The sequence below is a fragment of the Buteo buteo genome, chromosome Z (assembly GCF_964188355.1).
Source record: "Buteo buteo chromosome Z, bButBut1.hap1.1, whole genome shotgun sequence".
Taxonomy (NCBI): domain Eukaryota; kingdom Metazoa; phylum Chordata; class Aves; order Accipitriformes; family Accipitridae; genus Buteo; species Buteo buteo.
This window is the reverse complement of record NC_134204.1, coordinates 16253710-16273871: the sequence shown is the minus strand read 5'-3', so window position 1 is coordinate 16273871 and position 20162 is coordinate 16253710. Positions and strand designations below refer to the sequence as shown.

Genomic DNA, 20162 nt, shown 5'->3' with positions numbered 1-20162 from the left:
GCACCAGGTCCTTTAGAAAGCAATTTTTTAAACAGAGTTTTCTACATGATACTTTGCGTCCCCTAGCTCTTTTGTTCTGTACAGCATGCTGTGGTGGACTATTCTGCACCACAGCTTTTGCCTAATAAGACCTGTGTCTGGCCCACTAGACAATAATTCTTAGGTATAGTGCACCATTATCAAGGCAAATAATCCAAGACTCCCTCAAACATAATGAAATAATCCCACCTTGTTCCTGTGCCAGCTGAAAGGATGCGTATATAGGCATTTTGCCTTGTTAGTCTGATGCCGGTACTAGTTCTACTTAGTGGAACAGAGTGTCTCTATTTCTTAAGCTCCTTTGCTTGTGAGGGACAACAGCAGGGATATATTGTGGGATATATTCTACCCCCTTTGGCTCCCCTCCCTTTTCATCTGGTACCATTCTGCTTTGGAGCTGTTCTAGCACAATATACTTCCACTTTACAACTGGAGGTGTGGTTTGGTGCTGATGAAAGTACACTCTGGACAAAGAAGCAGAGATGTTGAAGGGATAACTGGAGTCAGGGCTCCTGCTGTCACAGACAGTCATGTCAGGTCATCTTTTCATGCTTCAAGTGGTTCTGCAATACATAAATTCATCTCACATCTGAGATGTCCCTTCATCTCTGCACCATTAGGTACGTAGTAGATGTAGTGCATTGGTTTAGTCTGCTATGAACTAGTTTGCTATCTTTTGCCTTTGGGAGAACAGCTGTTGTTATGCCTTTGGGTCAGCTTAGGAATTGTTCCATTGCTGGAACAATGGACTTTGTACTCATTGCTGACTCTAGATGTCCAGAAAGCTATCTTAAAATAAAAAGGCATACTTGGCTAGCTAGTTTCTGGATTGCATACTCCAAAAACCTGAACATTATTCTGTGTTGGAAAATAAGTATAGTGTTTCTGTTTTTTCTTCTTCTGGATGATGTGTTCTTTAGAAATAAGACCTTTGATTTTTTTCTTGTGAAAGAAACAACTTTACTTATCCAAGAACATTCTAAATTGCCTAAGCTTTTATAAATAGGGTCCGAATTAAGCCCATTTAGTCTTCTTAATTTGACATTGAAATGTTTTCTTGTAACTTTTTCTCTTATGTAAAAATAATTTTATATCCGTTTCTTTTACTGGCAGACCAGCCACTATGATCTTGAGAAGGTCTTTGGCTTGGAAAAGTAGTCACTTGGGATGAAATACTGAACTCTTTGTTTCCACATCTGCCTTCCCCAATCTGTATCCATTCCCCTGCTATTTTAATTCAGATTTTGTAACTCTATTTTTCTTCTCATTTTCTACTCTGCTTAGTTGAGGGTACTTTTCCCTAAATCACTACTAGCTAGTATTGTATTCATGCACTAAGAGAAGAATTCAAGTATTTATTTTTTTTTAATGGTTTCCGCTTATTACATCCTTTTGTATTTACACAGCCACAGAGGAGACCTGCAGACAAAAGATATTGTCCCTTCTGTAGCCTCTGTTAGAGGCTTCACAGCTGCCGTGTATTGCAAATAAAACAAGATTTCTCCAAGATAGATGTCTTTGGGTATAGCTTTGATTCTGTAGTCCTCTGCACTAGAAATCTTGTTCAACCTGCACATTAGTCTCAGGATTTAGACATTTCAATGCTCTACCTGCCCCAAAGCCACGCGGTGGCAGCAGCATCCCAAAGTTCAGCATGACTATAGCACTAGGCATGGTCATCGCACAAAAGGCTGAAGAAAGGAGGAGCAGGCATTGGGAAACAAGGATGGTCAGAAAAAAAATGCTTCTGTGGAAAGGGACCGGGGAGAAAGGAGGTTTTGAACCCTAGTTCATGCATTTTGATGAAAAATTTTTAAGAATCCTACTTTTTAAAAGAGAAAAATGCTGAGCAGCTATCAGTGGAACCCTGCTAAAATATACATAATTTTTCTTAAATATTAGGCCACATAGTTTTGTTTGTTTTCTGAAAAATACAGGGAGGGGGTGACACAAGTCACTTGTTTTTCATTGTGCTTATTAGGATCTCAGTCCAGATCCCAGCATGGTTATACATGTCATGTGTTACTTTTATTCCCTGAAGGTTCTTTTTCCTTGTTACTGGAATACTTAGGATGAATGCCAGAGTCTTGCAGTGAGCGCCAAAACTGGCACAGCTTTTTCAATCAAGAGAATTGGACTAAATTTACTACTGTGCAAAGTGCTATCGCAAGTCCTAGTCTGAATTCTGAAGGCATATGTGGGACTTGAGAGATTGTTAGGCCCTGTGCTGGCCCCCCTGTGGAGATTAATTTCATTCTTTGTGCAGTGAAATGCAGTGAAATAATGGGAAGGTACATTGTACAAAGCCCAGCTTACTGCTGCTGTTGGATCTAATGAGTGAAGGTATCAGTAGCATGCCCAATTTCAATTAAACAATGTGGTGATTAAAAGTCAAAAGAGCTGTAATAAGTATTTTCTAATGTAGCAAAATAGGATTTGATTTCATATGCATCTTACACAATTTCATAATACTTTTTCCTCCCTCCTATTTTTTTTTCATCAGTCCTGTAGCTATTTGGAGAAAAGATTTGTGATGTTTATATTACAGAGATACTTGTAGTAGCTTATCTCTGAAAAATCTTCTCTCGTACTATTACAACTTTTAATATTTATTCCTTTTCTTTCACAGGAAAACTGCAAGAAACTTCAACCAACCTATGTGCAAAGCTGCCAAGACAACTGTGGTAGAGGTAGGGAATTGAAACGTAGTAAGCCCTATACCCCTGCAGTCAACAAACCCCTTTGTTTTGCATAGTATTCTGGGGACAGAGTTCTTCTTTTCTTGATTCACTGGGGGATTTCATGCCAGGGACAGTGGTTTAACCTGTCTCCTTGGTTTGCCCACTCCTAACACTGTGCTCTGTTTTAGTGATTAGTTCACCGTGGTTCCTCAGTTTATTACAGCTCAGTTGATCCTGGCCAGGACTTCATGTTCACTGTGATCAACCTTTGAAAGGAAAACAGCCTTCACATTTGTTAAATAAAATAATACGTGGATGAAAAAAGAAACAGTAGACTTAGGCTGTGCTTGAGAAGATTCACATAAGACCTTATGCAAAACTGCCTGATAATAAGGATAAGTACATAACAACACAGAATGGGCAAATCACAGAGCTATCACAGTTGCAGTCTCTAAAATTTAATAAATTATGTAAATATTAGTCCAGAATGAGATACAGACATTTGGTTATGCCTTGAGAAAGAGGATGGACTAGATGATCTAGAAGTTTCTTCCAATCTTTTTGTCCTTTTTCCTTGCTGTCTAAAACAATAAGTTTAAAACCATGGAGCAGCCTACACTGGAAATATGTTGGTGGCTGGAGAGTGGCTAAGCCATAGAAATATCTGAAAGATAGACTTCTCTGTTAGCTTTTTCATGACTCTCTGGTAAGTTTTTTATATGCCTAATAAAAGCTAAATATGCTTTGACAATAAGATCAAGACAAACTCTTCCAGGCTATTTCTAGTAAATTCTAAGTGGAAGAGGCTTGTGTTTCTTCAGGGTTTTTGTTTTGGTTTGTTTTTTTGTTTGGGGTTGGGTTTGGGGTTTGGTTTTTTATTTTGGTAAAATCTTACCTGGAAAATATATTTGTTATATAAACATCTCTGGAGAATACATTTGGGAACTTGAGTTATTTCTTTGTGTTTTACAGAACTATGGCAAAAAATACCATAGAATTTGTCACATGACTTACAGTGACAATTCAGCAACAGTACATGAATTTTCACAGTTGATTTTCAAAAAAGGTTTAAAATATTTTTCCATATAAAAATTAAATAAAGAATCTTTCCTGATTCCCTTTCCTTCTAGTCACTTGTCCTTCATACTTTGTTCAGTCTGGCTTTTAGAGAATTTAAGTAGATCAAAGCCTTCCACCTACATCCCATCTCATTCTCTCTTGCTGCTTTTCTCTCCATGTGTGATAGGGTAGAATTTTCTTGTCAGTGAGCAGCAATTATGTGACATCCTTCTTGCTATAATTCCACTTAACAGTCTTTAGTAGCTCTGCTGTGAACTGTGTCCACCGTGAGTCTTGTTGCATTTTCAATATCATTTAAAAACTGACAAGCTTTTTGCAACATGGCACATAAATATTACCTTACAACTCTAGTATTTTATGGGCAAATTAATGGGTGAAGAGGCATAACCAGAGATTTAGGACAAATAGATATTTTGAGCCAAATGCAGTGACTCATTGGCTTAATTTTTAAGTGTCTTTCTTCCAAAGTGGAATTCAGAATGTTGTGTTTGGATTTAAGAGTTCAAACCCAGGGAACCAGAACGAGATATCTCAATATGCCATCTAGTACATCCTCAGTACTGAGCATTGTCAGCCTGCAGCTGTCTAGAGCTAATCACTAGGGAACTGAGGCAACTGAAAAGAGTTTTGTCTGACTCCTTAGTTAATGTCGTTCAAGGCTGAAGGGTGAAATTCTCAATTCCACTTACAGAGAAAAGAAAAAAGTTTGTGTAGGGTAGTAATTTGGATACTCTCTGGGCAGCCAGGATTTCTGAATTCTGGTATTTGTTCCCAGCTCTGTTTCTGTTTTTCACCCACTGACCATTTAACTTAATTTAAGCAGACAGTCCTAGAAGTAGAGATTGGAAGCCATCTCTGCTTCTTTCCATCACACTAGCTACAGGTCAGACTTGTCTTCAAGTCATGCAGTGATTAATTGGGATTTGCAGGATTGTAGGTTCTCTGTCTGGTGCTCCCATCCTGATTTTGAATGTGGAGCTTTATAGCTGTTATGCAGCCAGACTTATGCTGCCAACATCTGGTTATCTAGCATGAAGAACCAAGCTGAGGCAGGTAACTAGCAAAAATTAGAGGCATATCCCGCTCTGTTTCTGATTTTTGAGTTTCTGAAATTTTTCCTTTAAAATGCATGCTATAAATACAGAGAAAAAGAGTTGTTGTTCCTCGTAGCTGTGCTGATGGGTTATTTATTTCCCTTTTCTGCTTATTTGCATACATCTAGTTTTATTGAGTCCTTTAGAAGCAATCTTTTTCAGGGACAGAACTTCATTTGTTAAACTTTACGTTAGAAGGATGGGTGCTAGGCCATTCACTTATGTCACTATTAAGCTCAGTAAGTACATTCAGTCAGAGAATAACTTGAATTTTGGAAGACAGATTTAATCAGAAAGTTATCCTGCCTTGATGCAAACAAAACAAGAGATGGAAAACCCATCCTTCTGTTTGTGCTTGTTCCAGTGGTTAATCACCCTCACTGGTATAAATATGTCTTTTTACTGTAATTAGTTTGGCTTTAGGTTCAGTCCAATGCTTTTACTCTCTTCTGCTAAATTAAAAACCTCCCTGAAGCTGGCATTTCCTTCCCAGAGTGACTTCTCAGTGCTGTTGATATGGTGAACAGATTGAGGTCTTAATGATTCTAACTGTAAAACATTTTCTTCAGCTCTCCTATCCTTTTTATGTCCATCTCCTTCTTGCTCTGTTTTTTTCTGAAGCTTCACAAATGTGACCAACTGGAGTGTCTTCAGCATTGTAACGCTGCCACCACTAATGTCACCTGAAAAGTGGAGTTACTCTTTGGTCCTGCTGCTTTCTTGTTTGCATACCTGTCCTCTTTGCCAATCACTATACAGGGGCCCCTACAGTGTTAGTTGCTTACACCTAGTTGATCTTTTTCCAGTGTACTTCAGGAAAAGTGTAATCAGTGTTTTCCAACATGCATTCTGTAAGTATGGCAGGTGTTTCTTAGTCACAGATGTCTTAACCTTGTGTTTTGTTATGAAACATGTTGTATTTGAATAGACCCAGTTTCCCTGTTGTGTCTGGTACTGCTGCTTCCTTCTTAGGATTTATGATGTCACCTATCTTTCCCCAAATTTGTTTTACTTTCTGATCATTGATAAAAATATGGAATGGCACTTGGCATAATAAGATCCATACCAAGGGAAATATAAACTACTGGAAATCCAATCTCAAACTATCTGTGAACTTGGTGAAAGCGGGAGGTGCACTGGGAATCAGTTGTATTTGTTAACCTGTCCTTCCAAGTTAGCCCAAGGAGCTGTGAAATCTCCTAATACACACACACAGTAAAATACACTTTTTTCTTTAATGTATTAAAACTGCTGTTGTCTAGTTTAAGTCAGTGTGGTATTTTACACTCTCTTAGCTGAAGTACCAACAGACACTAAATTTTTGTAACGATTCAGAGGTGGGAGAACTTGGCGGCATTTGCAGATGTGGAGGATAAGAGTAGCGACAAAAAACCCACCTCCCAAACCCACAAATTGATAGCTATTGCTTGCTTAAAAACTATCCCATGTTGTGAGGTATGAGGCTGGCTGTGCATAGAGAGGCTTCTGAAGGAGGAGGAAGTCAGGCTGTACCATTACCAGTTATGTCTGTGGCACACAGCGGGGAGTTATTTAATTTTAAAATTCCCCTAGAACAAATTTCAGAATAAAGTGTCTGACCCTCAGTCGGGTTTATTTTGACTAGGTGAGTGGTCAGAAGTAGCTGTTCAGTACCCTTTTTGGGATCAGAAATATATTGACTGTAAATTTCTAATGAAATGCAAGAGGCATTTACTGACCTGCACAAATATTTTGGACCATTACATGCATTTCTTTTGTTTATTTAAGCAATAGGAAGTAGAACCTGCTATCATTCATGATAATAAGGATACATGCTGAGGCACAGATAACTGTCTGTAAAGATCCAACTGTGCTGAGTCCAGTGGAATTTCTACTTTAATTTAAAGGTGACCAGAATAAGGGTCAAAAAGAAGTCTTCAACTGAATTGTGTGATTCCTGTTATTTGGAAGGTAACCTTTGCAGAGAAAAATGTTAAATAATCCAGTATTGGCAGCATTAGTTAGTTTGGCTTTATCTATATGTGAAAGCAAAATGATGGAGGAGTTTATTTGTTTTTTAGTTCTTCTACAGTGTTGCATTTAAAAAGAAGTTCTCTGTTTATTCTGCTTCTCAATTCATCTTGCAGAACTTGGAGGAGTTAACTATGCAGTCAGAGCTGTAGCTTTTGTTTGGACCTGAGCCCTTGTGCAATGCACTCAGCCTGAGGCTTTGAATTGACTTTCAGATCTATAAACACTTTCCTGCTCCTATTGCAAAGATGGGAGAGTCGGGAAATCAACTGATCTAAAAGGAGCTCAGCAGTCACAAGTTATATATGAGCCACCAGCCCTTGTAAAGGTGCAGAGGAAGGACTTGGCATGTGAAGAAACCTGAGGACTCGTGTGGTCTTATTTATGTGGTAACGTTTCCAACGCTCTCTGTTGAATGAAGGACACGTCTGCTGAATTCAGCAGGTGGCACTGCTGTCAGGCCCCTCCAGAGACCCCTTGAATTGCGTGATGGGAAATGAAATGTGTAGCAGCTCAGAGTTACAGGTAGGCCTCCTGGATGTGTGCATGGACTTCTAGGTCAAGGACTGTGATATTAGGATGCTTCTTAAGATGTGCATCTTCCTGTAGGGGCTCTTGTGAGCAGAGCCCCTGTGGGAGGGACAGCTTTTGGTGATGATGCCTCTTTTTTTGAGAGAAATGAGGCAACCCAAAGCCACAGGAAAAAGCATGGTATGACATTGCCAGGTGTGGGTGTCATGACAGCATGGGAGATGTGAAGGGTGATACAGGCTTGGGCTCTTGATCTCTGCCTTGGAGGAGTACATAAACATCCATAACAGCCCGAAACGTCCCTAAGCTGTTGTCTGTTTTCTTGCCATTGTTATTCTCTGCTGTGAGACCTACTGAATACTTGTCCCAGGTGAAGTGGTTTGAGATCTCAGCCACTGCCATGTTGTAAGTGTTTGATAGTGGTAATAGTCAATATGTTTAGAAATATTTATTGACTGGCTGTTTGAATATCCAGTTTGAATAATTTTCTTGTTCAGATTGCAGAGGATGGCTAAATATATCTCCCTGTGTAAACAGCATTTTCACCTCAAATAATATCAGGGGAGGAAAAAAGAGAGTGTGCTTTCTCATAAAAATGCATTAAATAAAAATCATTAAACCCTGCATTTTATCTCTGGTTGCCTAGTAACAACACAGCCACGTCAGTGAGCACCATTATCTCAGGTACAATGAACTGCACTGCACTAAGGGACAGAAGCAGACTGAAATAAGCTTTTTGTATCCTGTTATCTGTGCTAAATCATGACATTGTGTTTTATTGAGGAAACTGGAAAATGAACCTTTTTTTTTTTTTGGTGTCTGTCTATTCCTCCAAGTGCTTGAACAACAGCAAAACTTTCCTCAGATGCATAGCTCTGTTTTGAGGAATTCTTCAAGGCTTTTTCACAGTTGTAGTTTACTGTAAAAAGCCTGTAAGTACTATTTTAAAGTGGATGCTCTAGCCGTGGAACTCAAAACTGAACCCTGGTACAGGAAGTGGTTCTGGATTTGGGATGGGCACAGACTTTCCATTAGGTTGTGTTTCTGGGAAACCATGGGTCAGGATTTGAAGCCAAGAAGGATACAGAATTGAGGTCCCTCTGTGCAGATGCTGTAACCACTGAGCTGTTGTGTTGCTATGGCCTTTTTCAATATTGTTTAGTTGCTCAGTGATGACTCTGTGTGCACTCAGGGGTTGGTTGCTGAGGGGGCGTCCCAGGGATCTGCAGTGGGGGAATGTTTTGTCTGAGAATCCCATTTGGCACAGGTTGGACACTGAGCTGCTTAGTCCTGCCATCTTACCAGCAGCTTTTGGCACAAGTGACAGCAGAATTCTAAGTTGCTGTAATAAATTAGTAAGATATATGCAAAATATATATGTTACATATAAAAATATACATTATAAGTATGGAATTCGTTGCATCTTAAACATCTAGGTGGTTAGTCGGGGCTTTTGACTGCATGAATGGATTTACATGCCTAGGTTTTGGCTAAATCCTGAATTAGGGATGCTTGTAGATCTGAATTTAGATAACCCAATTATAGAGTATAGACATTACAATATCCTTTCCCAAAGGAACCTTAGTTGAAAGACTTCAGTGGACACTTGTTGGAGAGAAACTATGAAATGCAAGCTCATGATCCTTAGAAAGCATAGAAGGGAAAATGGCAAATCAGGAATGCCTCTTAGGAAGACTGATTTTGTGAACTCAGAGACTTAGTAGATGAAGGCTTCTGGGAGGTACAGCTAAGAAGAAATGAAGTTAGAGAAAGACTGTGTTAAGAGCCTGAGAATAAACTTTTCCAGCATGGAGAAAGCATTGGAAGAGCAGTAGGAATTTGACCTTGATCACAATCGTTGCAATTTCAAATGCAGAAAAGAAAAATGACAGATAATGAGACCAAGGTCAGATGTCTGAGGCTAAGCATTACAAAATCCAAACAAACAAAAAAGCTTAAGCACATAGGAGCAAACTCAGAAATCTCCAGCCCAGTAGAAAATAAAGAAGACTTGAAAGTAGCAAGAAGTCTTTCTAACAGTACATACATAGTGGACTGCGAGACCAAGGATGTTGATATTTCACTGCTCAATGAAGAGAGTAGAATTAACAGTGCAGAGTACAAAGAAGGCTGAAGTGTTTAATACCTTTTCTGCTTCTGCATTCAGCAATGTTAAAAAGCAGTTTGGTGGCTATTATGGCACCAGTCATGAAGGTTAAAGAGCAAGTCAGAGAAGGATTGGAATTGAAATGCAGGGACTACTAGTACTGATTTGGAAAAGCAGCTCCTAGAAATGTTTGCACACCATTGCCACAGGAATTTTAGTTTGCCAAAAAGAAGCCTACCTCCAGACTTGAATACTCTTTTGTTGTTTTTATTTCCCTTCATTGTATTTGATTCCTTGCTTCTGTGTGCGCCTGTGTTTATTAAAAGAACAGAAAACCAAAACATTTTTACAGCTGTTGTGTGGACCATCTTACGATGATATGAGAAGCACTGGAATAGACTGGGCTAGAAGGGAGGTCGTCAGGTAGTTCTTTTACATTTAGTTAACGTGCTTCTGATTTTCAGGGGAATAAACTTCTTTAATAGTTAATTTAGCTATGTGGTTTTGTTTGTTGTTGTTTTTTTTTTTTTTCCTATAGTTTCTTTTCTTTTGTATATAACCTCTAATTATGTGGGTTCAAATTTGGCATTTCGTTGCTGGAGTAGTGAATGTTAAGTGGTTAAATACATAGCAGATCAAATTGTTGCTGACAGCTGTTCAGATAGTTTTACCTACACACAACATTGTGCTGGAAGACTTGAATTTGTTTTTCTTTTGTCTGTCTCTTATGTTTTATTCCTTTCTAAATTGATACTTTCTTGAATGAGTATCATGAGCTTTCTTAGCATTCAGCTTCAGAAGTTCACTGCAGATGTGAATATAATGTTTAATGAAAAAAAGGCTTTTATCCTTGTCACATATGTTAAGAACAAATATGACATTCAGAAAGAACAAGTTAAAGCAAGTCCATGGTTGATCAGTAGATACTACAGGTTTCCAGGAAGTCAGTGTGCTGGGGAAACTGTTGGAAAGCCTGTTTGCTCCTAAAGCTAAACTTAGTTTTTTCGTAACAATTTGTAGAAAGCCTGGCATACTGTGCATTTAAAGTATACTCCATTAATAGTACTCATGTCCTGTATCATAAGAATTTGAAAATTAACAGGATTTAAAACACTCTAGTTTTAACTTTTTGTTGTATGTACTAATATGTACAATACATTAATAGTTCTTATGCCCTGCTTTGTGTGTAAGATCTGTTAATCAATCAATCAATGATTTATCAGTCTTTGCATTTTAAAACATACATGATTGTATTACTGAAAAGATGGTGCAGAGCGAGTTTTAGCTATGATTCAAGGAATTTATATGTATACATACTTTTATTTATGTGTCCTAAAGCAATAATTTGTTTCTTGTGCTATTAACATCTCTGATGGAGATTTCTCGCACAAAATGAGAAAAATTTGACATTCAGACTGAAAATCTTACAAAAAGTTCACAAAGTGAGTAATTGCCTACTGACATGAAACAAATGCATTTTTTCAGGTGGTCAAAACATTGAGATTTGAAAACCTGCAGCCTTGTAACTATTGCTGCAGTGAGAATTTTGGAGTAATCTTTTGAATCAGTAGCTCCGATTTTAGTCTTCTCTTGCACATCCTTCCCTGCAAATGCTATAGAATAGAATTATTCAGTGAAGAAAGTGAGGACTTAAAGAGAAGTAAAGAATTGAGATACCAAGACTGTCTTGACTTCAAATCATGCTGATTTTTCAGGCTGCAGAACATGGTAGAAGAATGGATGAGGACCACAGAGTAGTTTTCTATTTCTGTCTCCCAAACGGTTTCCTGGTGTTTATTTGAAAGTTGCCAGTCTTCCATTTTTTCTCCAAAGCTGTGTTAAATTGCTTTATAGAAAACCTGCTCTCATGAAGTCCAGTGTGTGGGAGTGTGCTCCTATTGATATTCCTGTGAATTAGATACTAAGTTCCTTAGTTTGCCACTTGTGATTAAGCTGGAGAAAGCAATAGCTAAACAAATCTTAAAACAATTTCATGATAAAACAGGTGTTTTGGTTTTTTTTATTATAGAAAACCAGGCACATTTCTCTTTTTTTTTTTAAACTTTTTTTAAACTTTTGGAGTAAGTCATATTACGTATTATATCAGGTTTTTGCTTCTTGTTGAAAAAAGCAGGCAAAAGCAAAGAGGAGAGCTGGAATACATTCCTGATCAAACTGGGGAAGGTATGTAGTCAATTGGCTGTGTAAACAATGTGCTAAGGAGCACTTGTGCCCCCCAGGCTCTCAAAGTGCTGAATTTCTTAAATACTCTGAGCATCAAGAGCTGCAAATGAAGGTACAAACACATCTAATAATTAGGTTTTTAAGTAAACTAAATTTCTCAATAAAAATAGTTTCAGGTACCATTTTTTCCCCCACAGTACCTTCAAAATAGACACTTGCATTTTTATGCCAAAATTTTTGTCTATTTGAATTCCAGGCTGATGGAAGTTATACTGATGTCTCGTGGGTCTCCCTTGTTCCTTCAAGTGAATTAGACACGTTCTTATGCACCTTTGTTTCTGTTGATTTGTGCTGTTGTGGTGGTTTTTTTGTTTTTTTAATTCTGTATTTTGAAAATACTTGTGGCTTTTGTAACATCTTGGGATGAGGCCAGCTGAGTAACAGGCTTCCTGTCTTGGGCAGCAGCACATTCTTGATGCTGTGGTATTTGGTCACCTCCTGTAAGGCAAATATTTAGGAGGGGTTATATGCTTTGTGTTTGTTTGCGTTTGCCACCAGCTATTAGAAGAGACTCCTGTCCCCCCATGCACACCGAAGTAGACTATCACTTGATTTTCCTGAGCTTTATATACACTCAGTTTCTCCTGTTCATGCATTGAGAAAAGCTATTTTTACATGTGTTTGGTCTTAAATTTTACAGAAATGTGATGGTAGATGTGCTTCATTCATTCAAAAATAGAACTAATCTGGGATTTTAAGAAACTCCAGATTTAAGGGACTAACTTGAGCCATCATACAAGTAGAAATGAATTGCTGTTTGTGATGGATTCCATCAAATTCTATCAACGTTAAACATCCACTAACCAAATGTATCCAATTTAGACGTGTGCCAGGAGGCTTATGGGAAAGCAGAGAACCAGATGAGTTATATGAATTTGGCCACCCAACCACCCACTTCAAGACATTGTCTAGACTTTCAGACACAAGAAGAACAAAAATTGCTAAATGAATGTGAAGGTTTCTGAGAGTGCTGAATTTTTCTTTCAACAATTCAGACAAATCACATACAGCAAAGAAACCTATCATTACTGTATTTCTATTTTGAGGGGGCTGGCAAGGGCAGGGTTAAAAAAACAAACAAACAATTTATATAAAAAACAATTTAAATACGTTGCGTAAGAGTTCTATTGGGAATTTTAAGCCAATTGGTATTGGCTTGACATGCTTCAGTGGTTATTCTGCCTGATTAATAAATACAGAGACAGAATAGAATACTTGGTATGATCAGGAGATTAAAGGTCATACTTATTATGACTTTGATTGTCAGATCTGCTAAAGACAATTTTTCACCATTTCTAGAGGGAAAGAAATCAGAATTTTCTCATTAGGCAGTGATAAGCAAAAACTTTCATTTTTATGGTGTGAAGGACTGATTTAACATGTTTCTGTCAGCTTTAGCATCAAATAATATTTTTGGTTCTATGAAGCACTTTATTCTTGTTTTTTATTTCCATGCATGTCTAGTGCTCTCCTTTTTACGCAGCTTTTAGGAAGGATAATGATTAAGTGTCAGAAAAGTTTTATTTTTCTTAAAATTTGTTACTTGCAATTTCTTGTTACCCACATTTCTGTGGTTTCTGATTAATCTGTTGAAAGTGTCTAAACAGCATGACATACTACCATCAGTTGTTTTCTCTCTTCCAATCCTTTCCCTGAAAAATACTCTGACTACCTTCTTCCTTAACACTGCTAAAAAGTTTTATTGATCTTGAATACTTTGGGGATTTAGGATATCTGCTATGATTTTGAAGGTGAAACAGACCACACTGATCCCTCGTTGAGAAAGAAAGTGGTAGTATGTAGTTTTAAGAAATCTTTGTGAACTACTGTCCATAACAAACGTCTGAAATAAGGAGGATAACTAATACTCGATACGTATGTGCACATAAAGTGCCATTTCGACATGATGTGTCTTTTCATTGCCTTTATTGAAATACCTGTGGGGTTTCTTTTTCTTACCAGAGAGAACCAGCAACATAATTTGTTACAAAATAGCTGCTAATACATTGTTTTACCCTTATTACCTTCCTATATGTCTCCTGCTTAGCATGCTCTGGTCTGATCCTTAGTCAGAGGTATTCCTTGAATTTGAGGGTGGCTTAGTTGGACTTGCATAGCCTGGAAATACAAAGAATTCTTTCTTGGGTGGTGCAATTAAATCTGCAATTTTTATTTTTTTATTTTTTTTTTACTTTTCTACCTGTCCCTTCAGTACTTAAATTCCTCTTAGTTAATTTTTGAAAGTAAAGCTTGAATTTATCTCCTGACCTTTAAGTTACATCTCTTTGAATGTGTAGGAGGTGAGGTCTCTTTCAGTCTCTTTCAATTTGTCATTTCTCTGATATGAGTAAGAAAATAAAATCTTTTGTTGGGATTAAAGCTAATTTTTTTTTAAGGTTTCGATTCTTCTTGGTGATATGTGAATAATTTTAATAAAAAATGTCAGTTACTTATTCTTACCTTCTAATCAGTTCAAAGGCTTTCGATCTAATGTATTTTGAAGATAAGCCATGAAATACGGGAATAATGTATTTAAAGCAACATACATTTTGTTTGCAAAAATGTTAAATGATATCATTCCAGTAGAGTTAATATTGTTAGCAGCTATTCTGTTCTGGAGTGGAAAGATTTGAGATGTGGTCAGTTACCTTACTCAGCAGAGGTATCTGCTACAAGTTAAGCAACTTCTTTTGCTCTTAGCTAGGCATTAACAAATGAAGACTATATTCACTAATTTTGGGGTTTGTTTGTTTTCTTCTGTTTTTTCTCCCATTATTTTTAATTATTTGATTGACAAATAATTACATAATGTAATCTAAAAAAAAAATTTTCCAAAATTGCCTTTTACAGATCTGAGAAGGCAATTTTATGTATTCCATGTGGATGGTTATGTTTCATTTTGTGTTAAGAACTTAGGTGCTGAGTACAAATTAGGCACTTTATAATTAAAAGGTAAGAACATAACTATGTTCCCATTTTTGTTGTCACTACTATCATCCAGTTGAGTATAGTAAAAATAAGCACTGAGCACTATGAAGTGGCCTCATTTCATCAAGAAAGCACGAGTCACAAAACGTGATCACAGCTAGCATGAGTTCATTGCTGGCTTATATCAAAACAATCAGATTTTAAGAAAGGTTTAGGAAGGCATCACTCCTTGGGTTTGCATGCTGCAGGAGGCTGGGTTGGTTGGTAATACTGGGACTGGTAGATTGCTGGATCTTGAAGTAATCTCTCATACTTTTAATTCAGGTAGTTTACAGTAGAAAAATAGTGTAAAATCCAAATGAATGAATTTAAGGAAGCAAGAATACAGCTGTCATTTATCACTTCCACTTTTTGATGCATACCAAATTATATAGACCTACTTGTGCAAATCGTCAAACAAGCAATTCCAGCAATTTAATGGAGTAACTTCAGTAACCAATCATAGTTAGCAGACTCTGCTTTTTCATTCATTATCTACTTTGTGAACATCTTGAGGAAAAACCTGCAAGTTTCAGTTTAAATTTACTGAAAACATTTTTACAGTACATATTTATAGGCATGGTTGATAGCAGGCATTTATTGTTGAAGTAGCTACTCTTTTACAAAATCACTTCCATTGTGATTTAAGTGAGTATGCCTAAGTGAGTTTTTATTTTGGGTAAAACTGCCCAGTTATAAGAAAAAAGAAAAGGTGAAAATACGTTGTTTTGAGAGTGTTATTTTCTTAGGATTATGCCTTTGAGAAATTTCAGTATCTTCTCACTTTGAACATGTTATGGAAACTTAGGAATATTGTATATCCTGGCTGTGGTGGAATGTGACTACCTTAAAAATTTCTGAAGAAGTGTAGCTCTATGTATATGGTAGAATTTTTTCAGAGGCTGCTGGTTAAATTTTTCATATTCTTTCATGCATGCATACAGCTTTACATGTAGATAGCTTTTGCAGGTAATCAAGTATGCTGCTTCTTTTTTTTGCAGTTGTTATCCCAGAACTGCTATGCGTGAGTACCTAGAGCAGGTAATTCAGTGCAGTCTGTTTTCTTCTTTGCTGTCAGCAGTACAGGATGGAGGAAGAGCTTATATGTGTGGAATGGAAAGGGGTGGTTGGAGAAAACAGGCAGCAGGTGCAGAGAAGTGTGAAAGAAGAGATTAAGCCTGAGGCAACTAGAAGTGGAGGTAATTGAGGAGACTTAGAACAGAGAAAACAAAGTTGAAATGAGTATCATCTAGCAGGGGTTCCTAACTTATAAGGATCTGTAGCCACATGACGAAAAACCTGGAGACAAACCTAGAAGATTTATGTCAGCATTGCTTCCCTAATGATTGGATATGACTTACTGGCAACACGCCTCACTGTTTTCCTGTGTGGTGTTAATAGAGGATAACAGTCTACTAGAAACCAGGGGAAAAAATGTAAAGATACATAGCATCTTCATTGGTATGGAACAGGCAAATAAAGAACAGCTCCGTGCTGTTCCTGTATTGCAAAGGGAAGGAAGCACACAGTGAAATTACAAGAGGTAATGAGAAATGTTTTTCATACTAGATAAATTGCAGAAATGCAATGATAGAGTCTTTTGGGTTCCGAGAAAACTATAAGATGAGTTCATGGTCCATCAGAAGCTATAAAGCAAGGTAGTCTATGTGCAGCCTCTGACTGATTACATCCTTAAACTGCACATTGCTAGAAGCTGGAAGAATATAACTAGAAGTACCATGCTGTCTTTTAAGCTCCTGTTCTTTGCTGAGAAGAAGGGTTACTGGATTAAATGGACCTTCAGTGTGACCGAGATCAGTCTCATTAGGCTAAAGGTGCTCTAATAAATCTGAACTTCACAGATTTTTACTGTTCCCGTGCCCCTCAGTATGCTTATGAGGACATGTATTCCAAGGTTGATGTGAGCATAACGTGGTGATTATTGACCAAGATGTGCCTTTATCAGACTACTTGGTAGCTGCTTGCTTTTTAAAGTTGTAAAAGTCTCTTCTTCAGGATGGCTATTGACTGTCATTTCATTACCATAGGGGTTTTGCAGGAGTAGAAATTTCATGGTCTGTCTGATCTTAGAGTCAGAAAAGGACAGAACTGAACTCAGAAGATCTTCTGTTTAATCTCCCTGCATGCAGGCAGAACTGAGTAAATATTAACCTGCTTTGCTTTTTCCTGTAGCCCAGTAAGTTTGAATAGTGTGTTCCTAATTTCCAGTGACCTGTTTTGAGAGTGTATTCCACTGTTTTACAATATCAAAGCTTTTTGTGAAATTCAGTCTAAACAATTAAAATTATTTTTGTTTGTAATTAGCCGTAGGGAACGGTTAATCACAGTTTCTGTGATCTGGAGTGAACCAGCCATATACAACTTTTCCTCATAGCCCTTATTGTGTTTTTTTAAATTTTTTTTTTAACTTCTTATGATTTTATAAATGTTACAATGAATTGTGCAGTGACATCCTGACTCTTCCAGTAGTGACCTAAAGAAGTGCTCTAATGAGTTTGTCTTGAGCATCTAAGGGGCTAAATTTGATTTCATTCTTCTGTTGGATTGGACATTTGACCAGTTGTAAAGTTTTATTCTACTTATGTTCTGCTGGGTATTTTTATTATTTGAGTTTGAAGAACTGAAGTGTACTAGGATAATTAAGATAGTGATAGAGAGATTTAATAAAGCCAGTGTAAAAATAAGCTACTTAAAATTGCATAGATTTTGTTAAGCGCTTGCTCTCTCCCCCAGTCTCTTTCTCTCTCTCACCCACCCACCCACGCACGTTTTTGATTTTTTTTCCCATAATAAGGAATTATATTGTCATTTCTGGTTATAGCTTAATCTTATGAAAACTGAGATTTAAAACTAAAACAGCTGAAAACATTTCACATATCATAAAGGACCTAATTAGGCTGCAGAAATAGGCTAAAAGGTACATTCTCAAAGGAAAGGCCTTTTTATTTTCAAGTGTTTTGGCATGAGTAGTTGTGTCATTGTAATTTCCTTGCCAATTTTTGGTCATGAACTGGAGTTTTTTATCTTTCTTACTTGAAGACCATAACCTTCAAGGTTCCCTTTCTCTCTCTGGAAGCCTTCAGAAATTCTGAAATAAAACTGTAGAAGAGTAGCTGAATTTCCATAAGCAAAAATAAATCAAACTACTTTAAAAAAGGAAAAGTAGATGTAAATTACAGAAGGAAATGATATTGTGAAACAAATGACCATTGATTCTATGAGTGCCGATACCAAAGGGAATGGCAGAAGGCTCTTGTGAATCATAGCAGAGAACAGCTTTTATGTTCTGGGTGTACTTGCCGATAAACCAGTATTCAGAAGTGATTGAATTTATTCGTTCTGCTCCCATTGTCAGCAATCAGACAAGATTTGCAAGAGCATTTATACCCAGGAAGAAAACCAATACTGTGAAACTATTGAAACAATGAAAAGATATTTGAATCATGTGTCAGAGCCTTCCCAGAAGAGCAATCTCAGCCCATACAGTCTCTTGAAGTTACTGTTTAGCTTCACCTGTGTAGCAAAGATGAAAACATTTTCTATCTTCTAGCATGTTGATGAAATTAAGATTTAAAATGAACACATGTGATCAAGGCAATCTAAATGGTACCAGAGTATTTTGATTTGCTAATTGAAAAAAGTGCAGGAGTTGGTCTGCCCTGATTAGTTTCCTCTTCATGCTTTGCCAGACTTTGCATCTTGTGGATGGGATGCGATATACTGATTTTTGACGTTTACAGGGGTTCTTCTGTACATGACAAAGTAAAGCCTGAGGCAAGGTACATAGGGAGAAGAAAGAAGAAAAGGATGGATAAGATGGAGAGTGGAACAGCAAGAAAACTCACACACATACTTTTAATTATTAATGTGAATGCTCACCTGCATGTCTCATTGAGGCTTAGGCTGTGGATGTGTTATAGAAAAGACTCACAAAGGAATATGAAACCTGAAAGGGAAGTCAGTATGCCCAGCTATGGAACTCTTTATTTTTGCATTATCATTCTAATCTAGAAAGATGCTTGGGTTATGTCTTGCATTGGTCACAGAAAGTTAAGTTGCTGATTCTCATAGCCATCAGATTTCCTGGATTCACTTCTGTTGGCACAGCTTCATCTGTGGTAGCAGTGCTGGCAATACTGATGGAGGCTGCTGGCAGCCTGTCTACAGTGTCTCAGCTAGAGTATCATCTAGTTCCCTGTGAGCAGAGTCGGGAGAGAGAGTTGGAGCAATCAGATGATATTTGTACTTCCCCTGCATGAATGCTTTCTTTTTCATATAAACATGCTGATCAATTTCACTTGCAGAACTGGATGATAGGTATTCTTGCAGACATTATGTGCAAATTTTTAATCCCTTTTCAAAATTCCATTTTATTGCTAAATGGATATTTTAACTTACTTAATTTTAATCACATTTGATGCTTATTTCACATAATGGTAGAACATGGAAATTGCAAAACACCAGTAAGAATAGTGGGGGGCTGCCTGTGAACACAAAGGTGTTCCAGTCTGCAGGGATCCTTAGGCCATCTGAAATCCCTAGGAAAAAATACAGATTGTCTGTGTTATGTTCATTTAGGATAATATACTGAAATCATAAATAATTACATTGATGGTTCTTGTGAGGAAAAGCTATCATGCTGACTGCTGTTTCCAAAGAGACAAAATACTAACCAGTTAAGGGAATGGGGTGGCTAATAACAAAATCCAGCAATTTATTGTTGGATAAATTATTCTGTGTATTCTATGGGGGGAGAGATACAGTGTGTCAATTTTTCTGACAGCATAATTCTGTTGAAGTTGGTTGAATTGTGCCAGCAAAGATTTTGGTTTTATAATCTCAGCTACTGCAGCAAATAAATGTAGTTCTTTTATGAGAAAGTTCAGATCGGTAGCAATTAGTATTCCCCAGGCCTAATTTTCCACCTGGTAAGTGAAGACAAATATATTTAGAAAAGGTGAATTGGGAGTTCTGCTGGTAACAGATCATCTGCTTGCTTATGGCTTCATTGAAAAATCTTGTCTCCTGCTTCTCCTCCCTTTTGAGCATGTTCTAATAGCAGTCAGTGCACCAAGAGTGCAGTGTGCTTCAGCTGTGTGCTTCAGGATTTTTTCATTTTACCCTGCGTTTGACTTTGTCGGCATATTAATTTTAAAATTCATGTATAAGATAAGAAACTTCATAGGGCACAGATGTGGTTGCACCGTTTTTTCATTAATACAGTAGTCTGACTTTTTAAAATACTGATTTGATTTTCTTTCCTTATCTTGTGGATAAGGACTTTCTGGATGTGTGATTCTGCTCTCCATGAACACTGAGGTTGGTGTGGCAGTGGCTGTTATCGCCTCTTCCTTACCACCTTTGCCTTACAGATTTCACAACTTGTCT

The 20162-nt window shown here is 37.4% G+C and overlaps 1 protein-coding gene across 6 annotated transcripts in view; it reads left to right on the top strand.

The window, feature by feature from the left end:
- OXCT1 (3-oxoacid CoA-transferase 1) overlaps nt 1-20162 on the top strand; it is a 157387-nt gene that overhangs the window by 25107 nt on the left and 112118 nt on the right. For all 6 annotated transcript variants that reach the window (XR_012648912.1, XR_012648913.1, XM_075020155.1 and 3 more), the window contains exon 7: nt 2669-2729. Coding sequence is in view for 4 of the 6 variants with exons in the window: in XM_075020155.1 (XP_074876256.1) it covers nt 2669-2729 (61 nt within the window). In the remaining 2 variants the exon portion in view is untranslated. The remainder of the gene's footprint in view (nt 1-2668; nt 2730-20162) is intronic.